Source organism: Bos taurus, chromosome 15, assembly GCF_002263795.3.
Source record: "Bos taurus isolate L1 Dominette 01449 registration number 42190680 breed Hereford chromosome 15, ARS-UCD2.0, whole genome shotgun sequence".
In the NCBI taxonomy this organism is placed as follows: Eukaryota; Metazoa; Chordata; class Mammalia; order Artiodactyla; family Bovidae; genus Bos; species Bos taurus.
The window spans coordinates 20,216,597-20,234,043 of NC_037342.1; the positions used below are offsets into that span (position 1 = coordinate 20,216,597).

The 17,447-nt window shown below is 38.9% G+C and overlaps 1 protein-coding gene across 6 annotated transcripts in view; it reads left to right on the top strand.

Annotated features, from left to right (window-relative positions):
- The window catches only part of ZC3H12C (zinc finger CCCH-type containing 12C), a 76,893-nt gene that overhangs the window by 48,043 nt on the left and 11,403 nt on the right, over positions 1 to 17,447 (top strand). For all 6 annotated transcript variants that reach the window (XM_059875079.1, XM_059875081.1, XM_059875082.1 and 3 more), the window contains one exon: positions 10,642 to 10,781. In XM_059875079.1, coding sequence (XP_059731062.1) covers positions 10,642 to 10,781 — 140 coding nt within the window. The remainder of the gene's footprint in view (positions 1 to 10,641; positions 10,782 to 17,447) is intronic.

Consider the following 17,447-nt stretch of genomic DNA (forward strand, 5'->3'; position numbering starts at 1 on the left):
CCTGCAACAAGGGAGCATTTTCTGGGTGTATTGCCTCCTGACCAGTAGGTTTCGGTTCAAAGTGATCTTGATGTAGTGGGAGAGAGATCAGAGAATAAAAGCTGAGTAGCTGTAAGAGTGACAAAATCAGCATAAATTGCTCCTTATGAGCCTTGAGTATAAAAAGTTCTAGATGCCCAAGGGTCAGCATATGCAATTATAGATATTTAAATACAATATGAAATTTAATTAGACTACAGTGATAGGAAGGAAAATATTCTCTTATTTGCATATTGAAGATGATATCCAGCTGCACACCTTTCTCCCTATTTAAGGGAAATGGGATAAATGTTGGAGAATTTAACAATCATTTAACAATGATAATGCATTAGTATTTGAAAGTGTTGCTTAAAATTAAAATCTATTTTCACATATTCAACATGATTTATGTGCAATGAGGCCAAAAAACTGAAAAATTAAAGTCATCAAATATTTGAAGAGCACCTAGGTATGTTAATAATTTAGTATTCAATAAATATTTTTTATTATTACTATTATATTAATATAATTAAGATAACTATATCTAAACTTGAAGGACTTAGGACTTTCAGTACTAAAGATTCAAATATGGTTTTCTAGTTTAAAAGGATACATTTTACTCATATTTTTCATTCTAAGTACTTCATTGACAAACTTGTATCCTTATCATTATATGTAGCTGATTCCCTGGTGGCTCAGATGGTAAAGCATCTGCCCGCGATGTGGGAGACCTGGGTTTGATCCCTGGGTTGGGAAGATCCCCTGGAGAAGGAAATGGCAACCCACTCCAGTACGCTTGCCTAGAAAATTCCATGGATGGAGGAGCCTGGTGGGCTACAGTCTCTGGGGTCACAAAGAGTCGGATACGACTGAGCAACTTCACTCACTCACTCATAATGACCCAATAAAGTCACAAAAGTTTTATGATCATATTTGAATATTCCAGTGGAGAGTGTAGCAAACTTATAGGTCAAGGTTTTGATTTAAATAAAAAATGATATATAGAAGCTTATAAAAAACTGATGGATTATCTTTTAGGGTTTTTTTTTTTTTTTAGTCCCCTGATTAGCTTGATCTCATTTTTGTTTATTTCCCTTGTGGCTCAGCTGGTAAAGAATCCGCCTGCAAAGCAGGAGACCTGGGTTTGATCTCTGGGTTGGGAAGATCCCCTGGAGAAGGGAAAGGCTACCTACTCCAGTATTCTGGCCTGGAGAATTCCATGGACTGTGTAGTCCATGGGGTCACAGAGAGTCGGATACGACTAAGCGACTTTCACTTAGTGATCTCCACATATCAAACACATTGATCTAAAAAAAAAAATCACAATTTACTTTCAGCAGTGAGATTAAAGCTATTACAAATTTACTGGTTTCATTTTCATTCCAAAGTAGGCTTTTTTACCATTTTCTAAAAATTAGGACCAAAAGGATATGAGGAAGTAAGGAGCTAGTATTTGTTGAAACCTTCTGTGTGCAGGCACTCTGTTTCCTGCTCTGTGGCTGTCACCGTGTTCAGTTCTCACTATCCTGTAATGTAGGTGGGATTACCTCCATTTTAAACATGAGAAAAGTGAGGTTCAGAATAAGTAACTTGCCAAGGTCACACAGACATGTACAAAAGAAAATATTTAAATTCATGTCTAATTCCATACGTTGTTATTTTCACTGTGTTGACCTATTCATGAAAAGCCATCTATGTAATAGTAATGCTAGTTAGTCGTAGTATTAGTAGTACTAATACTATCATGGTAATTAGTAGTCCTAATTTACTATTGCTTTCCTAGTGGCTCAGATGGTAAAGAATCTGCTTGCAATGCAGGGGACCCAGTTTCAATCCCTGGGTCAGGAAGATCCCCTAGAGGAGGAAATGGCAACCCACTCCAGTATTCTTGTATGGAAAATCCCATGGACAGAGGAGCCTGGTGTGCTACAGTCCATGGGATCGCAAAGTCAGACACGACTGACCAACACTTTCTTTTCTAATACTTTGAATTTACTATTAGCAGTAGTACTAAACATGCCCTTCTAGGTATAATTTTTACAATTAGATTTTAGATGAGTTAAGGAAAACCTTTTAAGAATGGCTTTCCCGTGTACACCCATGGCGGATGCATGTTGATGTATGGCAAAACCAATACAATATTGTAAAGTAAAATAAATAAGTAAATAGCTGAGCAAAAAATAAAATAAGTAGTATTGGATTATAATCCAAAATGTAAAAAAAAAAAGAATGGCTTTCCTTTGATCATATACAAGTATATAAGGGATACACTTATTACATAAATTTTAGAAAATAAGAAAATAAAAACCACCTATGATTTCCAAGGTTCTTTACAAGCATTATAAGTAACAAGTTATGTGTATGTGCTTAGATGCTGAGTCATGTCTGACTCTTTGCAACCCTATGGACTGTAGCCAGCCAGGCTCCTCTGTCCATGGGATTCTCCTAGCAAGGATACTGGAGTGGGTTGCCATTTCCTCCTCCAGGGTATCTTCCCAACCCAGAGATGGAAACCATGTCTCTTACCATGTCCTGCATTGGCAGGCAGATTGTTTACCACTAGCGCCACCTGGGAAGCTAATAAGTAATAAGTTAATTCAAAGCAAATACTCAAACTAAATCAAAATCAGATTTGAAGAAATAACAGATAATTGGATAAAAGGTTGCTTATTTTTCTTTTTAATGCCTTGAAGAGAATTATAAAGAAGCTGTCCCTTCTAATAGTTGCTTTCATTCCCTTATTAGGTTTCTCCGTGTTTCTCAGTTGCTCCTCATGTCTGCCATGGGAAGATAACAGTTATAATTCTAAAATTACCCTTCCTTATCCTGTGGTTAACCTAGTAATGATATGTGTATATATAACTTATCAGTGTAATACATGAAACTATGTTTCCTAAATACAGCAGACAGAATGGTTCACCCATTTTCCCTCTCTTCTAGGTCCTGTATTGAGGCAGGCTACATTAAAATGTGTGGTTCCCTGAATTTTTCTCTGCATCACAAAATATACCTTTGTAATCTATTAATCATCACAGGTGACTAATTTAATGCCACATAATAAGCAAGTGTACTTCAGTTCTCTAGTGGAAAGTATATATGATATTTTTATGATATAACAAATATCATATTAATTTGAGTGTTTATGAAATTGCCCTTCTGTTGAAGACAGAAAAGTAGAACTGATGGGCTTTTCAAATTTGTTACAGTACTATATGTGAATAAATTAAAGATAATCCCATTATATATGAGATAAAGTGAACCTACAAAATAATGAAAAGTTATGATAGTGGAAATCGTATAAAGAATATGTTTGTCAAGATGATTTTGTTCATTTCAGCTTCCCTTGGTTTCCAGTTTCTAGTTCACGAGTAGGTACATACGTCTGAAACTCTGAGTGGGAGTCCCTGGATACACGCAATGAGGCTTCAATTAGCCAAGTGCCAGACCTTCCTGGCACTTTTCACAGCCTGGTCTACAAATTAATTTCATCTTATTGTCTGGAATGAGCTCTACAATGAATTACAGAAATCTGCTGGGGAAGCTGCAATGACTAATAAATGAGCAGTTCATTTTCCATGTGGAATATTAGTTGCCCATGTCCTAGAAAACCTCTCATTCAAAATTTGGGCCCATAGCCTGGCACACCCCTAGCACATATTTACTCTCAGTATCATTAAGCACATACTCACCATCTCCTAGGAGTTTCAAAAATCTTCTACTTGGAGTACAGAATATGATAGCCTTTTGTTTATCCAGGAGATATCTTCCCAACAGATGAACAGCATTTAGAGACAAGAGAGGCATGTTCCTCCAACAGAAGACCTATTTGCTCAGGAACCATAGGGAAAAAGAAGGGGTAGAAGGTTGTCTGGGATGCCCACAACTTGGATGTTTTTCTGTATACAGGTGGGATGAGAGGGGTCAGTAGAAATTGCAGAATATGTGCATAGTTCCAGTTCTGTAAGAAAGGATAGGAAAAGTCTAAGGCAGGAAAAAGAAACATATATAATGTGTTTCCATGAGGCTCCTCTATTAGGTCGGTTTTGCTCATTAATAGTTGGCACCACTTGCCAATTGTCTCCTGTCTGCTTTCAGCAGAGCAGTCCCCACTGGAGATGGGAAAGCTTCAGAGTGAGGCAGCATTCCTTACGTCTCCCTCAGTTTCTGGCAGCGTTCCTTTTCCTGATGTCCGGCCTTCCTGCGATGGTAACATACTGACTTTTCATTGTCAAGTCTACCTTATTTGTTGGTAGGCCCAGAAACGTGTTTGCTCCCTGTGTGCATAACTCTCACTAGGCAGGTAGCACTGCATTCTTGAGTTTCTTTTTGTCTTCACCTTTCTCCACTCCCCCTCCCCCCCGCAACTAGATAACTGTTGCCAGTACCTGAGTAACTGTCCCTGATGTACAGATGTACATCCCCTGATGTACAGATACCTTTTCTCTTATTTGTGCTTGAATTCCAGCAACAAAGCTACCATGGAAGTGGAGAGGATAGTGTCTATTCTGATTCACCCCTGAATCCATCCCCTTTAATTTAGAAAATGCCTCTGTGAACCACTGATGGAATCACTGGGACTCACATAGCAGCAGCTCTGCAGCTTCTCCCACATCCCCTTTTGCAGAAAGACTTAAAAGTCTGCCATCAGCAGTGGGTGTCCGAGGCTTGAGGATCCTCCTGAGTCACTGGAGAAGAGACCCACGGCCATGGCACTCCATTCGCCAGTCATGCCTGTTCCATCAGTCAGGTGTCCATCCTCACACACGTGGCTGTAAACTGAAACCACACCGCAGAAAACCTTGGCACATTATTGCAGATCTTTCTAGGGCTCTGGAAGATAACTCTTAAGGTAGACATCAGCTAGAGAAAAGGGTTGTGGTGTCCTCACCACATCTGATCCACCCAGCAGTACTAAATTCTAAAAAGCATTAGAGTCCCTGGAGCTCCAAAGGGAGAAGGCTGATTCTCTCCACATTTGATGAAAACCAAGTTGGCTCATATGGCCCTGTAGTTTCAGGCTCATGCTGCTGTTTTGCAGCCTGACTCCTTTTGTTTCCCCTTCCTTCCAAGTTATTAGGGCAACTATTTGCCAACCTGATGCCTTAATTCGCCAACCTGATGCCTTAATTCTAGGATAGTTTCTTATCCACATTCTCAGACTCCTTGTTACTTTCTCTTGATCATTTCTGCCTCCCTAGCTATGTTTTGCATGTTGAATGTAGGGGGAGTCTTGGAGGTGAAATCCATACCAGAATATTCAAGTAAGTTATCCCCAAATCCTAAAGCCCTTGGGAACCATCTGTCCAAGAAGCCATCATCTCCTCTTCCCAGGTCCCAGATGAGCAAAGAAGACTGAGGGTGGGAGCTTCTACTGAGGTGGAAGGGAGCAACCGCAGAGAAGGGTTGAGAACCTGGAGAAAGACAAAGGTGCTTTCCATTTCTTAATCTCTTCTTTCCGTTTTTAAATTCATTCTTACTGGCTGTCCAGTTCATTCTTTCATTTATTTCCTGAGATCCAGAGATGCTAATAATCCTTTTAAGTAGGGTTTTTCTAAAATTTGGTATAAATATACCAATTTGTCTGCTTCAGATGAGCCTTCCTCTAGCCACTGCAAAGCAAGATTTTTCTAAACATGCCTATTCCAAACATGACAGAGTAAAATAAGCCCTTTCAGAAAGAGATCCACTGGCAGGCTCCTTATATTTTTCTGCATTAAAGGCCAGGTTTAATCACACACAACCTTCAAGGTGTATTATCCATTTTGCTCAACAGGAACTTAGAATTAGCAGTGACTTTGGCATTTTCCCTGGGAAACCAATCCCACTGAGCAAAAGTAGTCGAAAGGATACTTTATAGCAAACATCCAGGGTCTTTTCCTAATCAAAAGTGGCCATAAATCTTCTGAGTCACCAACAGGACTTGCTTGCGGTATACCATCCTATTGCCAAATTGTTGAAATAACAAATAGAGGCCCATAGGATCATGCCAATTCATAAATAGAGAATTAGCTATTTTTACTACTAAGCAAAAAACCCCAAATGCATACACATATAGCCTGTAAGTGACTACAGAACCGTGATGAATTTCCTTCTCTATTTATATGGCACTAGAACTACAGTTTGTAAACATCATCCTACTTTTTTAGTAAACACTCAACAGACAGTTAATTTGCACTGATAGCTACATTGTGTTCACTCTGACATCCTGTTTTTCATAACTTTTTTATCAAGATCACTCTGTTTTTATAATTCTTTATCAGAGCCTCCCTCAGTTGCTCCTTATATTATAACCAGCACATCCTTCAACACGCCCCATGAGGGTAGGTCCAGTTCAGTCTCCCCCAGCCTCTCCCGGTCTGTGGAAGTCCCATCTGCAGTTTGGAGTCACCCAGTAGCTGCTCACTTTCCTGTTACTAGGAATGATTCTGGGCCTTGGCAGCTGGCAGGGACTTCCAAGACAACAGCAGCCATTCCAGGGGTTTCCTAGTTAGCATTCATTTCTTTGGCCTGTTCAGGAAAGGACTGGCTGGGGAAGTATTGGACACCCAGGGACCAACCCTACACGTCCCCAGGTGCCTGTCCCTTTCCCCACCCTAGCCATAAAAGAGAAAGAAGACGGTAGCCTGCCCCAATGGGAGATCTCAGGCTGGCCAACTGCTGAGTACTTTCAGTCCGATTTCAAGGTACCACTGGATGTGGAATTACTATGTTGAGAGAAAACACGGCTTTCAACTTGATAATAAAGTATTCCCAAATTGCCCTCCTGAATAGTCATACCAATTTATACTCCCACCTGTAATGTATGAGTTACTTCTGTCACACATCCGTGGCAACATCTGGTGTTTGCAGACTTTATTTCTTCCCATATGATGGGTGTGAAGTGGTGTCTCACTTTGGCTTTAATTTGCATTTCTTCACCGTTGAGCTTTTTTCATTTGTTTGTTGGTCATATGGGTTTCCTCTCTTGTAAATTCACTGTTTATATCTATTGCCTTAAAAAAAAATAAAAGGGGAGGATTACCCTTCTCAATGTACAGGAATACTTTATGTATTCTAAGTACTAGTCTTTTTATCAGTCCTGTGTATTGCAAGTACCTTCTCAGTCTATGGCATTTTTATTTTGTTTATGGAATCTTTTTCACAAAGAAGTTTTATGTACTCAAATGTATCATTCTTTTCCTTGGTAGTAAAAAGAATTTCTCTATCTTGATATGAATGTGTCCTGTAATTTCTTCTAAAAGTGTTACAGTATTTTCATATTTAAATCTTTGATCTATATACAATTTATTTTTATGTGTGGTATGAGGTAAAAGTACAATTTTATTTTTTCCACCTAAATAATTGACTGCCCTAGTACCATTTGTTAAATGATCCATATTTTTCTTCATCTATCTGTAATGTCACTTTTATCATTTATACACACGTATAGCTGAAAGTCCAATACTTTGGCCACCTGATGTGAAGAGCTGACTCATTGGAAAAGACTCTGATGCTGGTAGAGATTGGGGGCAGGAGGAGAAGGGGACGGCAGAGAATGAGATGGCTGGATGGCATCACCGACTCGATGGACATGAGTTTGAATGAACTCTGGGAGTTGGTGATGGACAGGGAGGCCTGGCGTACTGCGATTCATGGGGTCACAAAGAGTCGGACACAACTGAGTGACTGAACTGAACTGAACTGATATATGTGTGCGAGAGAGATCGATCTTAGGTTCACTTTTCTGTTGTTTATTTTGTTTTTTAATCTTAACTAATATAACACTGATTGGATTTCTGTAGTTTTATGCAGAAGTACTGATAGCTAGGGGAGAAGTTCCTCCTTTTTCGTTCTTCAGGATTACTTAACTGTCCTTGGCCTCTTGTTTTTTCAAATGAACTTCAGGATCAACTTCTCAAGTTTCACAAAAAACCCTTTGATATTGGGATTTCAGTGTACTAACATTAATTTGAGAATTACCATCTTCATACATTGAGTCTTACCATCCATGAAAATGGGATATTGTTCCTTTCATTTAGGTCTTCTCTTATGCTCTTTAATACAGGTTTTCAATGTTCATTTTCTCTATAAAGCTCTTATAATATTTTCTTTAGATTTGTTTAGTTTTTGTTACTGTTATAAATAGGGTCATTTTTTAAATTAAAATTTTAAATTGGTTTATGGTATATAGCAATATTAATCTTTAATAACATTGTCAACATTGTATGATAGATTCATGTCTGTTGAAATCTATTCTGTGGCCTAGTGCACAGCCAATTTTATAACTCTTCGTGTGTTCTTGAAAAGATTTTCTCTTTAACTCTGTGCAAGGTTTTGCATTTGTCTAGTAGGTCAAGCTGGAGAAGGCAATGGCACCCCACTCCAGTACTCTTGCCTGGAAAATCCCATGGATGGAGGAGCCTGGTAGGCTGCAGTCCATGGGGTTGCTAAGAGTCAGACACGACTGAGTGACTTCCCTTTTACTTTTCACTTTAATGCATTGGAGAAGGAAATGGCAACCCACTCCAGTGTTCTTGCCTGGATATCCCAGGGACGGGGGATCCTGATGGGCTGCCATCTCTGGGGTTGCACAGAGTCGGACACGACTGAAGTGACTTAGCAGTAGCAGTAACTTTTTTATTCCTAGTAATGTTTTGCCTTAAAGTATATTTTTTTCTGATGTTAATAGAGTTTTGCCAGTTTCCTGTTGGTTTATGGTATGAATAACATAGCAGTTAAGGATGTGTTTAGCAGCAACTAGTTTGTTAAGCAAATGTTAGGGAGCTGTTTGTTCTCAAATAACAAAATCAGAGAGAGATGTGGGTCCAGCAACAGCTGGTCCTTCCTTTTGCCTTTCACAGTGTGGCAACAGAAGTCATCATCTTGCTTGCTTCCCCCTGTAAGGGTTTGCAGGATGGGAGGCAGGGCGTGGGTGCAGGGGAGGGAGCAGATAATGGGAACAAGCTTTGTGGTAAGTGTTGCGTACGGTATAATACCTGGGTTAGAATCTATAAAATCTGTGTCCTGTGTTTGTAAGTGGTTTGCTATTTATACAGATTTTATGAAAGTTCTTTACTTACAAGACGGAATCTTTCTACAGTGCGAGTGACGGTTGCCTTTACCAACTGAAGTCACCTTCACAAAATGCTTACGGTCCTCCCTTTAGAGCCAGAGGCAGTGAAACGCTCAAGTCTCAGCACACCAAATGTCACAGTGACTAGTAAAGCACAATACACTCAAATCTCAAAGCATTAATGCAGACTGTATTTATCCTTGGCTCTCAGCATGTTGAGTTTTGTCTTGAGGAATAATTAGTATGTATATCTTCACAAGAAAATGCCATCATTTTTTTATAGTTTTCAGAAAACTGCTTAAATTTCAGTATTTTCTAGGAAATTTAACATCACTCTGTACCATTTGCTGGGGTGTTGTCAAAGCCATCAGGTATCCCTTCTTACCTAGCAAATGTACTTCAGACTTCCTTTTAACCCTTCCTCTGAAACTTTCAGTGCATCTGATTTCACCTCTAATCTTGTCCCAAACCATTAGGACAGGTCTATGGAACACAAACAGTTCCTGTGGTTTTGCATTATAGCCTCCAACACCTACAAAGCAAGTTATTCTATTTCTGTTTTGTCCTTCAAATATGGTTAACCATATTTAGACAGTTTTACTGCTTCCCAGAGAACCACCAGAACAATATATTTATATACCTAATGTTTGATTTGTGTTAAAGGTTAACAGAGCTTTTACTTACCTTATTCCATTCAGCCCTCCTTAGCCCAAGAATTAAAGAATTTCTGCCCCATAGATAAGAATGGAGCCTTCAGGGCTCAAACTATAATAAGAATGTAATTATGTCAGTGAAAGCAGGAGACTCTTTTAAAACATTAGAATAGTGTTATTTTGAATTATTAGGTTAAAGTGCAGTGCTAAGATAAATATTTATTGAATGACCACACTGTTAGTTGGGCATTTTCATTTAGACACTAAAACTGCTAATCCAATTTTGAATGCCCTTTTGTCATTAATCCTTGTCCTACACAATATTGTTAAACAGAAACCAGGTGTCTTTTCACTGCAGGACATAGAAAGTGTTTCTTGTATGAGATTAAGCATTGACTTTTTCATTTAAGTGCATGTGTGAATGTGTTTTACATTAGTCACCTAATAAATTTCGTGCATTGCTTAATCATTGGATTCAAATATATGCATAAGAACTCTTGAGAAGGAAAAGTGTTTAGAAACTCATTATTAAGTATTCTGTTTCCACTGTTTGTACAGATTTTTTTCTACGTGATTTCTTTTTACATTTGACTGAAATTATTCTCACTGTGCTCAGGCCCAATTTTCCCTCTCCTATCAAAAAGAGCCTTCTCTTTCTAACTAGTTTACCTTTACAACTTCTCATTTGAAGACCCACTTTTCTTTATTCTCCACACAATAATCCTAATTTTCTTTTTGTTCCTTACATTTTTCCATTCCTTAGTTATTTCATTGGTCCTCTGAGCCATAAAACTCCATCTTAAACTTGAATTTCTTTAAACTATTTTAATTATGTTATCATGTCTGTTTATAAATTTGAATTAATGAAGTCAAATTTAGGTTTCATTGTGTTTTAAGTGTTCTAAAATAATATTTCAGCCATGGAAACAAAGAAGTCTTTTCCTGCCGAGGAATAAAATTAGCAGTGGATTGGTTTTTGGAAAGAGGCCACAAGGACATCACCGTCTTTGTTCCTGCTTGGAGGAAAGAGCAGTCCCGGCCTGATGCGCTTATTACAGGTGAGCCCGTGAGCTTCCGAGCACACCTGAGCCAGCGTCTCACTGAATAATCCGTGCGTCTGCCACAGTTTACTCAGTCCCTTGGTGGGACATTATTTTCTAGTTTAAAAACTATCTGGTTATGTAAACTAAACAGTAATTCTTGCTACTTAAGCCATTTTTTTTTTTTTTTTTTTACTTTGCAACTTTTTACTTCAAATTTTGTAAAAATTCTGACCTTTAGAGACGTGCTAGGAGTCAGGAGGCCTAGATTCAAATTCATGGCACTTTGAGCAGCACACTGACCCTTCTGGGCTCCAGTTTTCTCATCTGCTGTATGAAACTAGGCAATAATCAAAAGACGTTGATGCTGGGAAAGATTGAAGGCAGGAAGAGAAGGGGACAACGGAGGATGAGATGGTTGGATGGCATCACCGACTCAATGGACATGAGCTTGAACTCCAGGAGATAGTGAAGGATAGGGAAATCCGGCATGCTGCAGTCCATGGGGTCACAAAGAGTCGGACATAACTTAGCGACTAAATAACAACAGTGACTACAGATCAAAAAAGACCCTAGGGTCATCCTGTCTGGTGTCAAGTAGAGGAAATGATTCAATCCCAATAAAATATCCATGTTTTGCATTATCTTGTAATTTTTAAATGTATGAGTTTCAGGCGGAGGTGTCCCCTGTAACTGTTAATTATTGCTGCTCAACATTTTGCTCCAGTCAGTGGTTCTCAAATAGCATTCAACCCTTCCTGCCCCTTTCTGCACCTAACATTAACAAAACTGAGGAACCCGTGTGAAGGAAGCTACACTCTTCAAATAAAAAACCAATGGAGTGACCACCCACCGTGTACTCCAAGGGAAGTTTAAGACTTTATTTTTCTCTATAATTATTAAATTAGAATAAGAACCCGTAGACAAGTTATGATGGAGCCCATAGTCATGGAATCGGACCCTAGCCTATATAAACTGTGAGTTCCCTGGTGGCTCAGAGGATAACGCATCTGCCTGCCATGTGGGAGACCCGGGTTCAATCCCTAGGTTGGGAAGATCCTCTGGAGAAGGAAATGGCAACCCACTCCAGTATTCTTGCCTGGAGAATCCCATGGACAGAGGAGCCTGGCGGGCTACAATTCACGGGGTCGCAAAGAGTCGGACACGACTGAGCAAGTTCACTTTCACTTTCACTATATAAACTGTAAAGTGGGAAGGGTGGGCATAATTCAGTCAGCAGTCCCAAGACACTGGATAACTCTTTGGAAAAAATATGCATATTTAGATCTTTATCTTACACCATATAACAATAAATTGCAGATGGTTGAAGAATTAATTGTCAAAAATCTCCATCAGAGATGATAAATAGTCTTTGAATGGCTAGGTAAGACCTTCCTAAATTTAAAAGTTTTAGAAGAAATTATGACAGGAAAGATAAGATTTAATTGGATCAAACTTCTGTATTTCAGAAAATTTTCTTGAAAATAAGCAAGAAAAATACAACAAATAAACAAAGAATCCACATCCATAACATAAAAAGAACTCTTACACATTGATACAAACAGTGCACATTGATAAAAACAGTATATTTGGAAGAATGCAAATGCCAAATAAGAGGGGAAAATTGTTCAACCTCATTAGTAAATAAAGAAATGCAAATTTAAGTGACTTTTTTTTTAAACCCATCAAATTAGCAGAGATTAAAAACTTGATAATACTCAGTGCCTGCAGGGAGTTACTTGTACACTGCTATGGAAACATAGATGTTACAACCTTTCTGGAAAAGTTTGGTCTTAAAACATTAATACTTGAATCTACTAGTCCCCCTTCTAGGAATAATGCCCCAGAAAATAAACAAAGGTACAGGGAAAAATTTTTGACCACAAAGACATCCAGTGCAATATTACTTATAATAGAAAAAAAAATGGAAATAAACCATACATTAATTATAAAAATGGCTTAGTAAATAAATATATATCTATATGATAGAATATGTAGTATTAGAATATCTGGGCAGAATTTTTAATGATCTCAGGGAATGCTCTTTTACTTTAAGGCAGGTTTTGTTATTTTATGGGTGTGTGACATATATGTACATACATAATACACATATAGAAGGAAAAAATACATAGAAAATGATTAGAAGGAAATATGCCAAAATATTAACAGTAATTGCCTCTGGGTCATTTCTTATGAAGTCTTGTTTTCTCCCTGCTTCTTAGTACTTTTTCTTTCCCAATTTTTGACAGGAAACTATAATGCATTAATAATCAGGGGGAAGATAAACTGAAAAAGAAAAAGCAATATTTAAACGTATAAATGAAAGCTTCTTGAGTGTGAAAGGAATATGAGATCCAAAAGAAGGGAAAATGGTAATACTCAGTGTGAGATGTGGCTGAGTTTAATCTTTCAGATACTAGCACATCAGGTCTCTGGAGCTCATCAGTATGCAGTTTACTTTGTGAAATGTGTACCACTATTGTCAGAGGCTCTTAGGTGTTTTCTCCTCCAGGTAATAATTCTCTTAACTAAAACCATCAACAAGGTAATAACTAGTAAGTTGAATTGTCCAGTCTTTTTTCACTATACCAAAAAAAGAAACTTGATAAGAAATATTTATGCCAGGTTGAATGACTCACAAGCTGGAATAAAGATTTCCAGGGGAAATATCAACAACTTCAGATATGCACATGATACCACTCTAATGACAGAAAGCAAAGAGGAACTGAAGAGCCTCTTGATGAAGGTGAAAGAGAAGAGTGGAAAAACCTGGCTTAAAACTCAGCATTCAGAAAACGAAGATCATGGCATCCAGTCCTATCACTTCATGGCAAATAGATGGGGAAAAAGTGGAAACAGTGACAGACTTTATTTTCTTGGGCTCCAAAATCACTACAGTGGTGACTGCAGCCATGACATTAAAAGATGCTTGCTCCTTAGAAGAAAAGCTATGACAAACCTGGACAGCGTATTAAAAAGCAGAGACATCACTTGGCCAACAAAGGTCCATGTAGTCAAAGCTATAGTTTTTCCAGTAGTCATGTACAGGTGTGAGAGTTGGAACATAAAGAAGGCTGAGTGCTGAGGAACTGATGCTTTCAAATTGTGGTGCTAGAGAAGATGACTGAGAGTCCCTTAGACAGCAAGGAGATCAAATTAGTCAATCCTAAAGGAAATCAACCCTGAATATGCATTGGAATGATTGATGCTGCAGCTCCAATACTTTGGCCACCTATTGCAAAGAGCCAACTCATTGGAAAAGACCCTGATGGTGGGAAAGATTGAGGGGAGGGGGAGAAGAGGGGGACAGAGGATGAGATAGTTGAATGGCATCATTGACTCAATGGACATGATTTTGAGCAAACTCTGGGAGAAAGTGAAGGAGAGGGAAGCCTGGCATGCTGCAGTCCATGTGGTCACAAAGAATCGGACAGGACTTAGTGGCTGAAACAACAGCAAGAAATATTGTAAAGTTTTCAGATACAGATTCAAGCTTGCTCTTTAGCTGGGCTTCCACTGATTGAACAGATATTAAACAAATGAGCACAAGACTGTTATCAAGTACTGTGCTAGGAACTAGAGATTCAATTAACTTACCAGCTAGACTGAATTCATATTTATTTAAGTAAGGACTATTTATCCTAATTAATTATCACTAATTATCTTCCTAATTAGTGTCCTTTTAACCTTCTTTGGCTGGTAAAGAAATTCAAATTAAGCAAGATGGTGATGACTTTTAGGCAACCATCCTACTCCTCCAGTCACTTCCAGGATCCAGGCATATCGTACATGAGTAAACCCTCCCACAGATAAAGGGCCATGGATTATGCATGAACAGGGCATAAACTGGACAGTGAATAAACTGGAAGACCTCAGAATACACTTCTTTAACTAGCTTCCGTATTCCTTTCACAGTCATTTATTGAGTATTCTTATCTGAGTCCTGATGATGGGTACACTGATAAATGAGATGTCAAGGGGCATCTCAAAATGTTTGTAGGGGGCACACACAATAACTATAACATGGCAAATCCTGTGGCTGAGACTGGGCTTTTTATTTTGTTTTGGTTTTCTATCATTTTCAAAAGAGATCAAAAATTACATGCATCTATTAAGGATTAGATCTGATAGACAAGAGTGCCTGATGAACTATGGATGGAGATTCATGACATTGTATAGGAGACAGGGAGCAAGACCATCCCCAAGAAAAGAAATGCAGAAAAGCAAAATGGCTGTCTGAGGAGGGCTTACAAATAGTTGTGAAAAGAAGAGAAGCAAAAAGCAAAGGAGAAAAGGAAAGATACACCCACCTGAATGCAGAGTTCCAAAGAATAGCAAGGAGAGATAAGAAAGCCTTCTTCAGTGATCAGTGCTAAGAAATAGAGGAAAAGTATAGAATGGGAAAGACTAGAGATCTCTTCAAGAAAATTAGAGATACCAAGGGAACATTTCATGCAAAGATGGGCTCGATAAAGGACAGAAATGGTAGGGACCTAAGAGAAGCAGAAGATATTAAGAGAGGTGGCAAGAATACACAGAAGAACTGTACAAAAAAGATTTTCACAATCCAGATCATCACATCTAGGTCAGTATGATCACTGACCTAGAGCCAGACATCCTGGAATGTGAAGTCAAGTAGGGCTTGGGAAGCATAACTATGAACAAAGCTAGTGGAGGTGATAGAATTCCAGTTGAACTATTTCAAATCCTGAAAGATGATCCTGTGAAAGTGCTGCACTCAATATGCCAGCAAATTTGGAAAACTCAGTAGTGGCCACAGGACTGGAAAAGGTCAATTTTCATTCCAATCCCAAAGAAAGGCAATGCCAAAGAATGCTCAAACTACCACACAATTGCACTCATCTCGCAGGCTAGTAATGCTTAAAATTCTCCAAGCCAGGCTTCAATAATACGTGAACCGTGAACTTCCAGATGTTCAAGCTGAATATTTAGAAAGCAGAGGAAACAGAGATCAAATTGCCAACATCCGCTGGATCATCGAAAAAGCAAGAGAGTTCCAGAAAAACATCTATTTCTGCTTTATTGACTTTGCCAAAGCCTTTGACTGTGTGGATCACAATAAACTGTGGAAAATTCTGAAACAAATGCAAATACCAGACCACCTGACCTGCCTCTTGAGAAACCTATATGCAAGTCAAGAAGCCACAGTTAGAACTGGACATGGAACAACAGACTGGTTCCAAATAGGAAAAGGAGTATGTCAAGGCTGTCATATTGTCACCCTGCTTATTTAACTTACATGCAGAGTACATCATGAGAAACGCTCAGCTAGAAGAAGCACAAGCTGGAATCAAGATTGCCAGGAGAAACATCAATAACCTCAGATATTCAGATGACACCACCCTTATGGCAAAAATGAAGAAGAACTAAAGAGCCTCTTGATGAAAGTGAAACAGGAGAGTGGAAAACCTGGCTTAAAACCCAACATTCAGAAAACTAAGATCATGGCATCTGGTCCCATCACTTCAGGCAAATAGATGGTGGAAACAGTGCCCAAAATCACCGCAGATGGTGATTGCAGCCATGAAATTAAAAGACGCTTACTCCTTGGAAGGAAAGTTATGACCAACCTAGCTAGATAGCATATTAAAAAAGAGAGACATTATTTTACCAACAAAGGTCCATCTAATCAAAGCTCTGGTTTTTCCAGTAGTCATGTGTGGATGTGAGAGTTGGACTATAAAGAAAGCTGAGTGCTGAAGAATTGAAGCTTTTGAACGGTGGTGTTGAAGAAGACTCTTGAGAGTCCCTTGGACTGCAAGGAGATCCAACCAGTCCATCCATCCTAAAGGAGATCAGTCCTGAATGTTCATTGGAAAGACTGATGTTGAAGCTGAAACTCCAATACTTTAGTCACCTGATGCAAAGAACTGACTCACTGGAAAAGACCCTGATGCTGGGAAAGACTGAAGGCAGGAGGAGAAGGGGACGACAGAGGATGAGATGGTAGGATAGCATCACTGACTCAATGGACATGAGTTTGAGTAGGCTCCAAGAGTTGGTCATGGACAGGGAGGCCTGGCGTGCTGCATTCCATAGGGTCGCAAAGAGTCAGATACTACTGAGCGACTGAACTGAACTGAACTGATTAGTTGAAAGACACAGTGTTTAGTGAGAGCTTTCTGAACACTGTGCTAGGTGCTTTCACACCTGATAACTCATTGATTCCTCGCAGCCTATAAACAGCATTTGAGAACATAAAGAAGCAGGCTCAGTAAGACTACAGTTGCTAGATAGAGTGGCAGAACCTGAGATTTATCCATGAGTTCTGAACTCTGAACACTCATACTTCTACTTCTCTGCTACTTTTCTAAACCAAAGTTCTGGTCCTGAAGTCATTTTGTCTCATGACAAAACTCATTTTGACATCATGAAATCTACATGCCAAGTTGACCCATGTCACCTCTCCATCCCCTATACTCTGCTCATACTTCCATTGTGGCAGTTACAAACCCAGCTTGCCCAGTCTACATGCTTGCCCAGCCCAATAACTGAGGCCTCCTTGAGGAGAGAATGTTCTTCATTTTGGACATTATTGACAGCACAGCACATACCATAGAGTAGGCATGTAGTGATTATCCACTTAAAAGAGAAATTTTTCAGAAATCAGTAACTCCAGTTAGTAAGCACTGAGGAGAAGTGGGCCTTTTTTAAAAAAATATT